The 17,170-nt window shown below is 32.2% G+C and overlaps 1 protein-coding gene across 1 annotated transcript; it reads left to right on the top strand.

Annotated features, from left to right (window-relative positions):
• The first annotated feature begins 6,602 nt into the window (after window positions 1-6,602).
• Window positions 6,603-13,858, top strand: LOC114292077 (uncharacterized). Its single transcript, XM_028235985.2, has 5 exons — window positions 6,603-7,108; window positions 11,460-11,552; window positions 11,736-11,798; window positions 11,902-11,970; window positions 13,203-13,858. The coding sequence occupies exons 1-5, from the start codon at window positions 6,605-6,607 to the stop codon at window positions 13,464-13,466; spliced, it is 993 nt and encodes a 330-aa protein (XP_028091786.2). The 5' UTR covers window positions 6,603-6,604; the 3' UTR covers window positions 13,467-13,858.
• The last annotated feature ends 3,312 nt before the right edge of the window (window positions 13,859-17,170 follow it).

Below are 17,170 nucleotides of genomic sequence, written 5' to 3' on the forward strand. Positions count from 1 at the left end.
ATAAGTAAATTTAGAGGTTCAATTTGTGAATCTCTAATATTACTTCTTATTTGTTTGTTTGAGCTTTTTTTTAAGGTTATATTTATGTTGGTTTCTTTTATAAAAGAAGTAATATTATAGACTCATGCATTCAAGCAAGTTTTTTCTTTTATGTTGGTTTAGGATTTGTCTCCCTTTTTAGGTTATATTTACAACATGTTTAAGTTAGCTTATTTTTTATATTGGCTCTGTTTTGTAGGGCTTATTTCCAGTTTATTTCAACTTTTAACTTAATTTAAGTTATTTTGATGTATTTGGTTCAGCTTAACAATATAGCTTATAGTTTTTTGTAAGTCAAAAATCAACTTATTCTTTGAGTGGGGAATGAGAAGTTTAATTTATAAGTTAAAAATCAGCTTATGTTCACAGCTATAAGCTGTTAGACTATAAGTTATAACAACTTTCCCACAGCTCTACCAAACGGGGCCATTATCATGCATTTAGCCTGATTTAATCATTGTATAATGTACATTGTTTGGGATGTTCTAAATAAATGCAATTTTTATCTTTTTGGACTGAAAGGTTGAAGAAAAAAAGATGGATGTTTGGGTTAACTTTTTGACTTTTTACGAAAAAATGTATATTAAAAAATTGTATAAATAAGTGTGCAGGAGAAGTTAGTGAGGTAGCCCGTATAGTACTTAGGTAGTGTAGTCGGCTGGTTAGGAGATGGAAAATAGTTGCCTCCTTTTTGCGCTTGAATTGGACGGTGTTGTTCGGCCCGTGGTTTTTCTAATTGTACCCATTCAATGTGTAGAACTCGTCGAGTACTATATGCTTGCAAAAAATCACATTGATCGGATATCAATAGCTATCTGATCGTGCTAGTTTTTTGTCAACAGTTAACTATAATATCATCTATTTTTTATACAAAACTGATTTAATCATGTAGTTATCCATATCCGATTAACATGATTTTTTGCAGGCATATAATACTCAACGAGTTCTATACATTGAACGGTTCAGATTATCAAAACGGGACCTGTGGTAGGCCCCCACTGGCCCAACATTACCCTCAAATTTAATGAATATATATACCTAATTTTTTTTTTTTTTATTTTCTTTGATAGCCCAATAAGTGCATTTCCATCAATTCTCAGTACCAGTCACGTCAATTGGTTGGTTTGTATTAAAATATTGTGTAAATTAATTTTTTTTTTAATATTTTTAATTTGTGAATAATGATAACTTTTTAACTTTTTTAGTAATTTTTTGACTTTTTAAATTTTTTTTAAGATGCCAAACTAGGCCTTAGCTTTATGTGTTAGTTGCTTTGTTTGCATTAAATAATGTTACTAGCCACTAAACCGGTCTTAGGTTTACATTATGTGTATTTAGTTACATGTTTAGACTCATGTGTATTTTATTTAATCATACTTTGCATGGCAAGAGACTTAAAGTGAGCACCCGAGTAAGCCTTCATATCCTTCCTAGCATGCATGTTTATTTGGTTGCATTGTTTTTCCATAATCCAAGTTTATGTATTATTTTGTGCAAAATTGTTTGTTTTATGTTTTATAAACATTGTTTATTTTCGGTTAAGTTTATGGCCATGAATCATAAAATTAATTTTTGTTCAAAAAACTATTATTTTCAAAAAGATGACTTGATTCTTTAATCTAAAATAAATGATATTTTTCTTTTATTCAAATCACATCGTTTTAGGATAGTAAAGGTTTTAGGATCTAATAATGGATTGTTTGAAATAATTAATCATTAAAATCATAAAATAGAAAGTTAGTAGAGACAAATTTCAAATTGGGCAAAAGGGTGGGTTTTTTATTCAATGACTTTCCCTTTTTGTATCTTAGCTCCCGAATCCAAAATTCTCGACAGATCAGGTCTTTTACTTAGTTTTCATTATTAAAAGTTTCTTAATTACTCATAAAATTAAGTGACGATTCTATTAATGTGAGATAAAGCAAGTTGACACACATAATATGAAAACGAGCCTAATAACTAAAAAGGTACGACACCCACAATTTAGTTTTCAAATTTCAACGTGTGTTTTAACGTGATTTTCTTATTATTGAATGTTAAAAATTTGGATAGAAAATATCATTTAAGGAACAAGCGACCATGTCTTAAGATTTTAAAGAACAAAATTACAAAAAAAAAATACTAGTTAACTTTCACTGAAATTCGTTGATTGCAAATGTTCTAACATTTTCTCAAGTTTTAAATCATGGGGTAACGAAAGGATTATGCTAAAATATAGGTTAAATTTAATTGTCACAATTAATAATAAATAAATCAAAACATACAATTTAAATTGAAATTAGAATTCAAAAGTGTAATTTATCCAATTTTTTAAAGGAAAAATTACACATTAGAGATATCCTTTTAAAATAATTACTATTTCATCAACAAAAATTTATTATTTTAATTCTTAAAATTTATAAAATTTTTACATTGATCTGAAATTATTTTTACAAACATGCATTGAACTACTATTTCTCCTTTTTTAAATAAGTTTTTGATTAAAGGTCCCACATGAAATATTTGTTGCCTGTATGATGTATACGTAGATGTTGCTTCACGAAGGAAACATGCTTGCATCACATAGCATCATTAACGGCTCATTTCTCAATTTTTAAATTGTAAAATGGTAAATGATATACAATCTTATTTTTTTGGGACTTATTTTCTAAATTTAGTAATGTATTAATAAAATAATCGATTGATAATTAGTAAATAAGTAAAAGAGAGAGTTGACTTAAATATTTTAATAGAGTGTTACATCCTTAAGTTTAGATAATATGTCTAATTTTTTGACCTAAATAGTAATACTTTTTTAAAATATCATCTTTTGATTTAAAATGTCTACAGTCGTTTTCTCATTTGACAACAAAGCAGATGGTGGGTAGGGGTGTAAAAATAACCCGGTCGGCCTGAAATCTATTTGAAGTTTGCTTGTGGCCCAACTAAGTCCGAGCCCGAGCCCAGTCCAAACCTCCAAGCTTGGGCATGGGCCATGTGTTTTCTAGCCTGATCTGGCTCGTGGGCCCGACCCATTTGGCCTATCTTGAGGCCCATCATATTGGCCCGATCCAGGCCTACTCTGAAGCCCACCCAAGGCCCAACGTTATTTTTAAGCTATTTTTTGTGGAAACAAACTATCGGGCCCATCTCAGGCCCAAGACCTAAATTTTCCTAAGGCCTGGGTTTGGGCCTGAGTTGAGATTTCGTGCGAGTGGACTGACCTAATTTTTAGCTGGAGCAAGTAAGTCTCAAAGGCGGGCCAACTTGAAGGATTGAGCCAAAATTACATCCCTAATGATAGGTAGTGATGATTATCTGCTATAGCCAGCAATTGCCGTGAATAGTAGTGACAGAATGAAAGGGAGATGGGAAGATGATCTAGAAAAGAGAGAAAGATAAGAGATGAAATGATAAAAAAAAGTTATGATTATCATCCAATTGTAATTATTTTTATCATTTCCATATCATTGTAATTTATTTTTGGACACTTTCCCAATTGACGCAATTAGGAATTGTCATCCCATTAAAAAAGTGTAATTAATTCTTAATCTTTTAATTTTCACCCCCAAAAAATTGTGAAATAAGATTTTATTGTTGAGGGAAAAAAAAAAAAAACCTTTTATTAACCTTTTACACAAGGTTACCCTTACCATCACTTACCACTATACAATAAATACAATACTCTCAATTTTTCATACCAAAAATTTTAAGGTTTTAAATATCAAATAAAGGCCCAAATTAATTAAAAAAAGGTTGAATTATCCTTGTTTACCAGTAGAAAATTATAATGAAAAATATTTTAAAATATGTCTATTTCCGAAGAAGAAGAAACAAACATATGGAATTCCAATTCTCACAAAAAAAAAAAAAATGTCAGACAAGCAAATAAGAAGTACTATTAGAGACTCACAAATTAGACTTCTAAATTTACTTATAATAATGTGATAAGGGAGATAAATCTTACATAATTAAATATGTAACAAATTAAAAATTGACTTTTATATATTATTGTAGATTAAATTGTGAGTTTTTTTTTTTTTTTTTTTATCTTAAATAATTTTCTAAAAAGAAAGCAGACATACTGTTTACACGCTTGCACGTGATCAAGTGCATTCAGTAGGGGGAGCCATTTTCCTCTGCATCGTACCGATCATAATCACTCATACCTAAACCAACCACAAATTATGGTGATAAATTGATGATGCGTTTCGCAGACACAATCAAAACCCTAGACGAAGCAAAAACTAGGGAAGGCGTCAGTGCCACGTGGTTAGAATGTGGGTCCCAAAAATGCAAGAAAGAGTGAGACCCCACTCTCCTCCGACCCAACTAAGAGCATCTCCAACGATTCACCAAAATTTTTATTAAATCTGAGTAAAAAAGTAACTTTTTTCTCATTCTGATACGGAGGGCTCTAATGGTTCATCAAATCAAATTTTCATCAAATCTGTACCGGGACAACCGGTTGGTCGACCGGTGAAGGTAAATTTTTTTTTTTGAATTGTTTGAACATTTTCAGTGAACTGTCTGAACCTTTTTCCGGGACGACCGATTGGTCGACCGGCCGGTCGACCGATAAGGCAATTTTTTTTTAAAAACTGTTTGAACTTTTTTTTTGAACTGTTTGAACCCTTTAGTGGTCAATCGGCCAGTCCATCGGCTGGTCGACCGGTTGGTCTCCCCTAACGGTCAGGAATTTGGTGAAATGCTGCGCCTGTTCTCATTTTGGTGAAAGATTTGGTGAATTCTCGATTTGATGTCGATTTGGTGAAATCGTTGGAGCTTAAAAAAGTGATTTTTTCACCAAATTTTAAATTCGATGCTAAGTTTGGTGAAGCGTTGGAGATGGTCTAAACTAACAAACAAAAAAATATAAATTATAAAGAAATTTGTTTAAAAAATAAATGTAGCGCTTGGTAGAATTTTTTAAATGTAATTTGAGAATAGAAATTATATTTTAAGTTTGTGAGTTTTGAAATTATGATTATAGTGTGAAAAATTTATTTGGTGAATGAGTTTTGAATTGAGTAGAAATTTTTTGATGTGACATATGATATTTGATATAAAAACTTACAACTCATAACTAAACACACAATTCAAAATTCTATTCAAAACTCATAAAAATTTTAAAAAATTCAGATTTTTTTTATTTAAAATATAAAAAGTAGCAGGTGCTAATTGTAAAAAATAAAAAATGATATTGTTCCGGTCAATTGACCGGACATCCAGAGGATGCCCGGTTAGCCTAAATTTTTCCGTCTTGAAAAAAGTTTTCAAAAGTAGATGCAGAATTAATTTTTGAAACTGTAACCAAACACTCTGTGCAAATTAAGAGGTAGAGGCTCCGTTTGGCAAGAGCTAAACGGGGCTTTTTTTGCTATTTTAGCCACAAAAAACAAAATAGGCTATTTTAGCCACAAAAAACAAAACATCACATCCAACCCATAATCATTACATTCTTCTCTCACAAAAAAAGTCAAAAAAGCCAAAAAGCCCTTCCCAAACTAAACTTTTTAGCCCAGGCTAAAATAGCCAAAAAAGCCAAAAAGCCAAAAAGCCAACCCACTTCCCAAACGGAGGCAGAATTACATTTTCAAAACTCTCCCAAAGAGAGCCAAATTGTTTCTTAAAATAATATCATTAAAAATTATTAATAACAAGATGATTTATTAATAAAAGAAATCAATTATTATGCAATTAAAAACTTTAAAAAATTAATAGTATAATTTTTAAAATTTCAAAAATAATCTATATTTTCAAAAAATATTATATTTATAATTATTAATAATAAAGAAAAGGTAAACAAAGAACTAGAATCTACACCATGGCCACACACAAAACACCGTAGGGGTAGTTTGTGATGATATAAATAAGTGTATTTTTTGACTTTTTATGAAATATGAGTTAGGTATGAATTAGGTTTGAAGTGATGTAGTAGAGAGGTGATGTGACTTAAATAAAATAATGACTTTTTAATTTTTTTTAAGTTATGACAAACAATGCCCAATGTACAAGGAGAAGGATCCCTTCCAATTTAGATTGTAGATTGAAAGTCGTTGTTTGAGTCTCTAAGACTTATTACATACTCGTTTCAATAATTTGAACCGTTTATTTTATTAAATATTTTATATATTTTATTTATATAATTTTTTTAAATTAATTCAATAATTATAATTAATTTAATTTATCACATTTTTAATTAAAAAAATTATGAGGGGAGGAGATCTTTAGGGACCTTTTGAAAATAGTTAAAAAAATTAAAAATCAACTTTAACATATTTTAAATCACATGATCTCTTATATAAAAAAATCAAAAAAATTAAAACATATATTTTTAATCGTCTTTCCCAAACACCGGTTAATATACATCGATAATGTTACGTAACTCAAATTTTGTGGCTCAAAAGTGGCTCAAATGACCAAAACGACGTCGTTTTGAGTACAGAACAACATAAAACAGCCAAAACGACGTCATTTTGAGTACAGAACAACAAAAAAATGGCTAAAATGACATTATTTTGGCCATTTAAATCACTTTTAAGCCACAAAATTTAAGTTACGAGACATTTTCCAATATACATATATGAATGTTGCATTTACTAACCCATTATTATTGCCCAATATATATCTACACATATATCTTCTCTCTCTCTCTCTCTCTGTATGCGCCACCCTCCACATCCCTTTTCCTTCTCCTTCTCTCTCTACCACCGCTATCTGTTTCTCTCTCTTCACTAGTTCCCTATCTTCCAAGTTCTCTCTCTCTACCTGTTCTGTGTCCAAGCCGAAGATGATGACGGACGACTGGGTTACGGCGGCTCTAGCTGACGACTCGGTGGTGGTGGAGCTGTTGTTTCGTCTCAAGCACTCATCGGAGTCGTTGGCTCCGGTGCCGCCGATGCTCGGGTGGGGACAACGCCAGCCGCGGTCGAAGCCAGCCCTAGCCTCTGAGAAGAAGGAGCGCGAGTCAACAAGGTGTAGCCCCACCACGCCTCTATCCTGGAGCTGCGGCGGCGCCGCCTCTCCCAGCGACGGTTGCGATGAGTCCAGCCGCCGTTCCGATCGTTCATCCGGTGACAGATCCAAGGTTCGTCTCTCTCTCTCTCTCTCCTCTTTTGCTTACTAGCTACCTGATCTCTCTCGTGTGTGTCACACTTTTTCTTCGATTGACTGAAACACCCCTGGCCAATGAGCCTAATTACACATCTGAGAGCGTCTTTTGAAACTTTTCGGCTTCGGTTTTAAAACTATCGAATTTTTTTTTTTTTTAATGTATTAAAAATCGCAGTTTAGTTCAATTATCGGCTCTGTTTATCGTCATGGTTCAATATTTCAGTCCGATCTGTGTTGGTGTCAATGTTTTTGTGTTGACCGAATTACCCCTGACGGACTGGTATAATTACGACCCCCGCGGTGGCTGCTCCGGTTATCGATCCCAACTCCCAACCCAACCACATCGTTTTCAGTTTTGGTTTTTATCAAATTTTTCCTGTCCGCACGTGTATGGAACAAGGACCATTTTGTAAATATGTCGATTTTTATTTTAACTCGCGATCTCCGATCTGACCGTCCTCTTCTCTGCTGATGTATAGAATGTATGTATATAATATCTGTGTAAATATTATTATTATTATTATTTTGGCCTTTTTAATTTAATTTAATTTATGGACGAATTTGCCCATGGGTGGAGTGGGAAATTACATTGTCACGTGAGGGATACCAGAAAGGAAAAGGTATTCACGTTTTTTTTTATCGCCTCTTTTCCGGTCACCTGTCATTCTATCGTTGTTAGCCCCTCTCTCTCTCTCTCTCTCTCTCTCTCTCATTCATGTCGTATGTATTTTTCAATTTGACAGAAACAACCTTCGGCTGAATACAAGTACGCTTTCGGCTGAATACAGTTTTTTGGGTCAGAATTTAAAAAAAGTAAATAAAAAAAATGTTGTAAAAGCTACGGAGTTCCCAGTTACCCCTTTGAGGGTGGACAAGTGAGAAACCATGAAGCTTCCTAAATCCAGGAACGAACCTTCTTTCTTTTTGTTTGCCCTTTTTTGCGTTTTCAACATGGTCAAAATTCTTTGTTCTCCTCCGAAAGGGCATTTTGGTCATTATCTTATTTGGATCTGGTTTGGTGGACCCACTAGAGAAAGGTCCTTAGAGAGTATGATGCCCCCGCGTGTGGGGTGTTTTGAAAAAGGAAAAAGCTTCCTACCCCCAGCTGGGGGTGACACCCAGTGAGGTGTCACCCGGGGGTTGGAAGGAAAAAACAGTTTTTTTTTTTTTTTTTTTTTTTTTTGATTTTGATTTTCGACCAGTGGGGGCGCGCCACGTCACTGGGGGCGCCACCCCCACTGGGTGTAGGGAGCATTGTTGTTTGAAAAATTGATACAAACCAGTGTTTTTGCTTTGAGTTTTTTGAATTAAATTTTTTAGAAGTTTAGTTTTTAAATTTTAATTTTTTTTGTTTTTAATAAATATTTTTAAAATTTTAAATATATTTTATATTTTTTTAGATATACCTTATTTAGATGTATTTAAAAAATAAAAAATTTGTGAAAAAATATTTTAAAAATTTAATAAATATATAAAAATACAAAAAATATATTGAATTCTCGTATTTTTTTTATATTTTTAGTATTTAGTGAATTTTAAAAAAAAAATTTACAATTTTTTTATTTTTTAGATATTTTTATGTTAGATAGGTTTAAAAAGTAAAAAATATTATTTAAAATATTAAAAAAATTCAATAAAAATAAAAAATTACGAAAAACAAGAAAATAAAATTTTTTGAAAAGTAGTTTAAAAAAACACAACCAAGCATGGTGGTTCATTTTTTAACTTTTTTAACTAAAAAATGACTTTTTGTTATTTTTTTTGGACTTCTTTGTGTAAAAAAAATTAAAAAACTGACTTTTTTTTTTAGCTTCTTTCCAAAAACCCCTCTCCCTCTCTCTCTCTCTCTCTCTCGTGTTTTTTTGGGGGAGTTGTTTTGTAGTAGTCGTTTGGTGGAGAATTGTTCGAGGGGAGAGAATTTTTTGGATTATGTGTTTTGGGCAGAACCCAGAAGGGTTGAATTGAACGCATATCATATCAGCTATGGTGAGTATTTGAACCTTTATATTTTTTAAATCATAATTAAAAAAAAAATGATAATCAAACAATATATGAAACATAATTAAAAATTTCATGATTATAATTAAAATAAAATTATAATTAAAGAAAAAAAATAGTATAACTTAAAATCTAAACGATCTATATATTTATATATATTACTATTATTATGTGTATCGCATGTCATTTATGAGATTTCAAGGTTTTCTGCTTGCTAGACCTTTCCTTGGAGGTGAGGAAAGTGCTTGGGTCATTGTTAGTTTGGGCGGATGAATTTACACGTGGCGTGGTGGAAATGGCACTCGTTCTTTCATATCTGGTGGGTCCACCACATCAAGAAATGACTCCCCTTCTTCTCCGCTAATGGCTGACGAGTGACTGCCAAGTTGCCAACTAGTCACGTTGCTTTTCCGATGTGGCGACCCACGTGGACGTGGGTTCCTCTTCTACGTCAGAAGTGCACTTTACTAATAAATAATAAATTATCAAGCACTATCACCAAAATTTTACTAAAAATTCAAATTCATTTTAGACGTGTTACTTGAATTGATTGTGGTTAAAATTATTTACAAATTTTCTGGGTTTGTATTTTTACTGATAATCTAGTGTTGCCGAAACACCCAAGTGTTTTGAATCAGCCTCTTTCTCATTCAAGAAATTATTTACTGAAATAAATTGTCTAGTTATGTCGCCCTCCTAATTTACAACCACACTTCTAAATATGTAAATTCATTGTCTGCCCAACTTTAGGTAGAAGTTGATTGGATAGTTACGTGAGGTTGTATTTGTGTCATGATGTGTTCAATGCTTTCAATAATTTCTCCATTCCCAACTGGGTCACTTTTTATCAATCTTTGTCAGCTTCCTGCTTTGAGTATATGCTGCTTTTTTTCTTTCCTTTTTTTTTTTAAATGTATCTTATTCATTAATATATATATATATATATTTTTAATTTTTTAATTTTTTGGTCTGTTTTGTTCCAGTAAAATGTAGTAAATGTGGACAACTCTATATTTTGATTAGTCCACAGTGATTTTTGTCTTTTCTTTTTTATTTCTCTGTTTCTTTTGGGTCCATAGAGGGGTCCGTGGCTGAGGTGAATATGGGGTGGGCTGGAGTTTATCCATATATTTAGAGGGCCCATCAAGAGAGAGAGAGAGAGAGAGAAAAGCAGCAGAAAGCCAAGAGTAATGCGGTGACTATATATACATGTGAAAGCATGTATGATATTTGTTATTTTCAAGTCTTTTTTGTCCCATGCTTGGTGTTATCTTATTTAGTGGTAGATCGAAAATTCCATCACTGGGGCAATAAGATAACAGGCCATTGTGGTGGGTTCTGGCAGCCGGATTGGGTCAATTTATTTATTTATGTAAACAGCTTAAATAATTATTGAAATATTAATCATTACATAAGTGGCTTAAATATATTTATAATTTAAGAATTTAATATTCATTAGCATCTTGTCCGACATTTGCAAAGCATGGAGAGAGGAGATATTTCACTCATTGGCCTTGTTTGGGAAGTGTTTATTTTTTTGACTTTTTAGCTAGGATATTTTAGTTTTTATGTTTTGGGAAGTTGGGTTGAATTTTTTGGTTGATTATTGTATTGAAAAATGTGTTTGAAATGATTTTTGAAGCCGAAATAACAAATTTGTCCTTAACCTCACTTTTTTCAAAATTGGTCTAAAAGAGCAAAATTTTCATTTACTATCGGTGGGACTACCTACACTGTTAACGTAACAGTGTAGGCCGCCCCACTGCCGAACTATTTTTCTTTTTCTTTTTTTTAATTTTTTTTTTTAATAAATATAAACCATTAGTTTAGGATACTGTTTGAGGCTATTTGGCTTTTTTATTGTTTGAGGCTATTTTAGCCTCCCCAAACAAGGCCATTATTAGAGCTACAAGTTGCTTTAACTTTTAGTCTCACATTGTCAGTAAAAACATGCAAGATTCATCCTTCTATGAGTTCTATCTAAAAAGCCAATGCTTTGTTAAAAGTCACTATATGTATAATCTATTATATATTGGTTCCTTTTCAATAGTGAGAGCACATGGGAAAGGGATCCACCAAATTGGAAGGGCCACATAAGAACAAAACTAAAATATTGTTGTATTCCATTGTATATTGTAAAGGGGGAGTTTATCATGGTTCCGTCCCTAATCCTATCAGATCACTTTATATCTGGACAGATCGTTTAAATGCATGAGCTTCTCTTTGCAACATTTTTTTTTTTTTTTTTTTTTTTTTTCTGTTGTTATTCACTTGTTTCAGTTCAATCCATTTACCATAAACATTTGCTGAATTATGGGTGTTTTCAGGGTATTTTCACTAATGAGACCACTGCCACTGCCACTGCCACCGCCACCGCCACCGCCACCGCCACCACCAACAAGCGATCAAGAAGGAAAAAGGTAGTCTTTTTAAGCAACACTCGGAAAAGAACCCAATTCCGCTCTAATTTTACTAGTCTTTATTATATCATAATACTAAAGATGCAGTATTCTGAGATTGTAATTCACTAGTCTTTGTTTGTATGACTTAAATGCACCTCATCATCATTATGATTTGTCATTTGTTTCTTGACTGTGTTGCAGACATTTGCTGAACTTAAAGAAGAGGAGATTTTGCTTCTGAAGGAGAGGATGAATTTGACGAAGGTCAGCAACCAAAGCAATCTAACTGTTCTCTTCTAAATCTAAATTTGTTTGATGGGATGGGATTGATCCTAATTTGTGGATACTATATGTATTTGTCAAACAGGAGTTAGCTACCTTACGCGAAACACTTGAGGAACAGAAAGCCAAAAGTCAGAATTTGAAGAGACTCAAGGTAACCCAGTTATTCTTTTCGTCTCTGTTTCCTAATTTGAATTTGTTCCATTTACTAAAGCAGTTCTATCAAGCATTGAGTCTACAACCAAAAAAGCTAACTAATAAGTTGAGACATGGTATGGTATATGAAGATACTGTTATCACCAATATGAATGGTGAAAATGGATCTTTCATGTGTTTGCACAAGAGAGAGAGAGAGATTACTCACTAGAAATTTCCCATCTGCAACTTCAAAAACATTAAATATCAGGGATGTGCCTCTTTTTCCTTTTTCCTTTTTCCTTTTTATTTTTTTTTATTGGTTCTTATAAGGACTTTGTTTTAGGTTAAAACATGTCGTATATATATAGAATCCAGATTAACTTCTTTTTTTTTCTTTTTTAGTAGAATGAACTTCATCTTTGATGAGTACAGAGATTCCTATGTTATGAGATTCATTGTTGTTGCCTTCTTAGATTCCGTTAACTATAAAATTAAAAAATGTTGGGCTCTGGATTTCTATAAGATTCTCCAGGTAATATCCCAAGATCACAATAAAGATTCTCGTTTTTGTTAGGTTCAATTTTGAATCATTAGGATTTAAGTCTCGAGGTTTTAATAATTACGTTGCATGATTGGAAGAGGACCCATTGCTTTTATGAGCTTCAAGGCAAATATCAACTTGAGTGATATTTCAGTTCAAAAGTAATTAATTCTAACTTCAAACCCAATGTGGTAGTGCACCATTGCAATGTACTTCTTTAGTAATGAGAACCTCTTAAAATTGATCCAGCTAGAGAGAATGTTATTTAAAAATTCAGGTTAATTTGGCCATACAATTCATATTGCGCTTGGGACCCAATTTCCCTGTGGGATGTATGCGTCTTTTGCTTAAACTTAAAGATGCATTCTATTTTTGTGTCTATGGATGTGGTCAAGCTCACTTGTTTGGATTTCTATATATGGTATGGTGGTTGAAGTGTAGTGTAGAGCTTTCCCCTTTTTAAATGGAAGACAAATATTGAAACTAGGCACATAAATCCAATTTTTTTGACATTGCAACAATGGCAATAACATGCGGTTCCAATGACCAAACAGTTTTCCTGAGATTTGTCCTCGTTATATCCTCTTCAGCTTTTCTGTGTTCCACACATTTATTTATCTTGTTTCATCACTCATTGATGTTCTTAATAATAATTATGATGAAAAGAAGACAGACGAAGGTGACATAAAATATTCTCTTTTTTTCAGCTTGATCTATATTCACAATCAGCAAATAAGTTGGCTGCAACATGCGATGAGCTGGAGGCTCCGAATTCCAGTCAGCCCAATTTGGCAGAAGTTTCTACTCTTGACCATGTTTCAGTCTTGCCGACAATTACATCTGCTTCCTGCAAAGTAGAAAATAAGGAAGTCGAAACCAGTGAAAGATGCTTCGTTCTACCTGATCTAAATATGATGCCATCTGAAGAGGATTCTGTTTCTGGGTGTGAGACTTTATATGGATTAAGTTGATGAGAAACAATTCCATGGTTTCTCTTTTCTATTCTGAAACAAGTGGCTATGATTATTAAAAGGGCTTCTTGGTTCAATAAAGACAGTCCGCGTTGGTCCTGAATCTGCATACGGCTAAGGAGCTGCTTGTAAGTATTAAAAAATCTTCTTCTAGATAGGACAAGGTGGAGGATAAAATGACTCGACATGCTCAAATTGCCGATTCTTGAGAGGCAAAACAAGTCATGAAGAAGGTTTTGGAAGGTTAGTGTAGAGATTGTAGCAGTTTGACATGTAGAAATTTTTTGATGTTCTGAAGATTCACATTTGTCTTGAAATTCTTTGGGGGTTAAATCGTCATTAACTTCATTTGGGGAAATATATCAAAGACATTAATGTGTCTTTATTCTTTACTTGGTAGGTATATACATGCATACAATTGTTAGATACCTGTGGAACTACATAAAAATCGTTATTTGACAATTTTGGTTGTGGGTCAAGAGTTACATCCCAGTTGTATTTCAATTTCTTCAGGAAAACTGGGTCAGATCACCTTTGATTGATTGGATGCATGGAAAATAGATGTTTTGAACTGGGAAAATTGGGAGATTGTAAGCTAACCTTTCATGCTTAGGTAGGTTAGTGTGTGGGACACGACATAGGTTTGTGCTTAGCCTGATTCACCTCATCCGCCTAGCAAAAAAGACAATAGAAAATATGTTTGGCCGCAAAAATATTATTTGTTTGGTTTTGAAATTTTTAAAAATAATTTTGAGTCTTCAATTTGTATTTTTCAAATTTTAGTGATTTTTAAAAATATTTTAATCAAAAATTCAGTAAATACAAAAATATAGTATATTTTTTGTATTTTTGAAGATATTTTTATTTTTAAGTATATTTAAATTAGATATATTTAAAAAAATTTAAAAAAAATGTATTAAAATATATTTAAAAAAAATTAGAAATGATAACAAAAAAATTAAAAACTCAAAAACTTATCTTTAAAATTTCAGAATTGAACAGAGTAGACAAATTTTTTCTTCTATACAAAAATTAAAAATCATTCATTTCTTTAAGGTTGTATTTGGATATACAAATTTATAAAGTTAAAAAAAATGAAAAATGTTCAAAACTTAGAATTATGAATTTGAATACAGATATAAAAAAGGAAAAACAAATTAGGAAAATAAGATTTGGATTTTTTTAGGTTGAGGACATCTCAACTTGAGAGAGTATTTGGGTTTGGTGAGCCTATTTCGGGGCTGACTTTGATAATCCTAACCATTCACTTTTTTGTACTTGTTGAATAAAATATTCATGCACGGTAGCTATATGTTTGAATTATATATGTATTATAAAAATAAACGACTATTCTTGAAAATATAATTGTTGTCAATTTTTTTTTTTTAAAAAATAAATGTAATTCAAACATATAGCTATCGATATCTGATCATTTAGATATTTGTTTTAGAAAAATGTTTCAAACTCCCTTTCCCTCCACCCCCTTTGACCCCCTTTCCCTCCCATTGGCCAGTTTTTTTTTTTTTTTTTCCTTCTCCTCTAATCACCACCCGCCACGTGTGTATGGGGGGTGATGGGGGTGGTGATTGGAAGGAGTTTCTATCAATGCTGTTTATTTTATTAAACAAGTGTTAAAAGATCTTAATTTTTTACAAGTATATTTTATTTAACAAGTCGTAAAAATAGAATGGTACAGATCACCTACATCAACCCAAAATAGGTCCATGGAGCTCAAATGCTCACTCAAATTAGATGGCACGTGAGAGAATCCAATCCCAAAAAGATATCTAACAATTTAGATCAACGAGTCATAACTACATTGATTTTAAGGACACGTTTTATTTAAGAGCCCTTGTTAAAGGGTATGATCTAAATGTCAAATGTTAATTTTGTGTAGTACTCTATATGGTTGGTAAATATTGACATTAAGACAATTAGGGCCTAATTTGGGAAGACTAAATAAGTGTACTTTTTGACTTTTTATGAAATATGTGTTGGGTTTGGGTTGGGTTTGAAGTGATGTGTTAGAGAGGTGATGTGACTTAAATAAGATGATGTGACTTAAATAGAATAGTGACTTTTTGATTTTTTATCTTTTTTCAATCATGCCAAACTTAGCCCTAGATCTCACTGTTTAATTGTTTTAGGCTTCCCCTTTTAAAGTTTTTTAACAATTGAATATGAGAGAAATCCAATCTTTATTCTTAATCTTTATAGTTAGGTGTCATATTTGGTGAATATTTCAGAATAATTCAGTTATAAAACTACTTTAATAATGATTTAAACATTTTTTTTTTTTTATTAACCAGTTAAGATGTAGACTGTCAAACTAGATATAATTGTGGTCACAAACAACAAGGGTTAACACAAATTTTAGATTTCACTGTAACAGTTTTGAACAAATTTTTTAATTATGAATCTATTCGATGTCCACTAAAAAATAAATTACAGTTAAATTTACCGTAATTAGTATCTTGAACTAGTTACGATGTAGTCAACATCAAATGACAACAAATTTTGATAGTAACACATAAATGGTCAACTAGATTTTTTTTGTAATTATAAAATTTATGTATTGATGTATGATAGATTATGTTTACTTGAAAACTTTTTGATATTAAAAATTGAAAAATGCTTCAGAGTTCAAAATTTCCATGACTCAAGTGGCCTAAATCCAAAACGAAGTCGTTTTGATTTTTTTGTTTTTTTTCCTCTTTTATATCTGGAACAAAGGAAGAGAGGAAGAGAGAGAAAGAGAAGGAAGATAGAAGAGGAAGAGAGAAGGAAGGGGGAACATAAAGGAAGAGAGAAAAGGAAGGGGGAACAGACCATCATCGGCACCCGCCATCCTCTGTGTGTATACATAGATCTATGTGTGTATACACAGATCTTTATCTCTGTCTCTCTCTGTGTATCTATCTCCCTCTCTCTCTCTGTGTACCTCTTTCTTTCTCGTTCTCTGTATCTCTATCTCTATGTGTTAGGTGAGTTTGATTTGTGGTTGATCTCTATGTGTAATGATGATGATGCATTAGGTGGGTTTAATTTTTGATTGATGATAATGATTCTCTCTCTCTCTCTCTCTCTGCTGTGTTGATGATGATGTGTTGGATGGATTTGATTTTTGGTTAATGATGATAATTCTCTCTCTCTACTCCTCCCCTCTACTCTTCTTTCTTCTTCTTCTTCGGTGAGTTATGGAAAGGAAAAAAAAAAAAAGACTAAAATGACGTCGTTTTGGGATTTCGGCCCACTCGAGCTATGAAAATTTTGAGTTAAGTAGCGAGACTGTTAAAAATTTATGATTTTAACTATTTACTTAACAAAAAACACTTGAACTTAAGAGTAAATTTATGGCCTGAGCAATCTTTTTTTAAGGTATGGAATTAAATAATATATGATTGAAAGATTTAAAATCTATTGTGATTAAGTATCAAGGCATTGAGTCCATCCAAAGCTCAGAGTCCGAATCAGGAGTGGAGTTAGGATTCCTCCATTAGTGGGTCAGAAGGAAGATTTGTAACCAATTTTTCTCAACAAATGATGGGTCTATTCAAGTTTTTATAAATTAAATAATTATTAAAATATTAATATAAACCAATTAGCTTAATAAAAAATTATAAATGACTAATCTTAATTTAGACATGCTACTCACTTCTGAAAAGCTTACTAGTGTATGCGCGTGCCTAAATGCATGGTGTAAA

The sequence above is a fragment of the Camellia sinensis genome, chromosome 11 (assembly GCF_055761805.1).
Source record: "Camellia sinensis isolate YWXY chromosome 11, ASM5576180v1, whole genome shotgun sequence".
In the NCBI taxonomy this organism is placed as follows: Eukaryota; Viridiplantae; Streptophyta; class Magnoliopsida; order Ericales; family Theaceae; genus Camellia; species Camellia sinensis.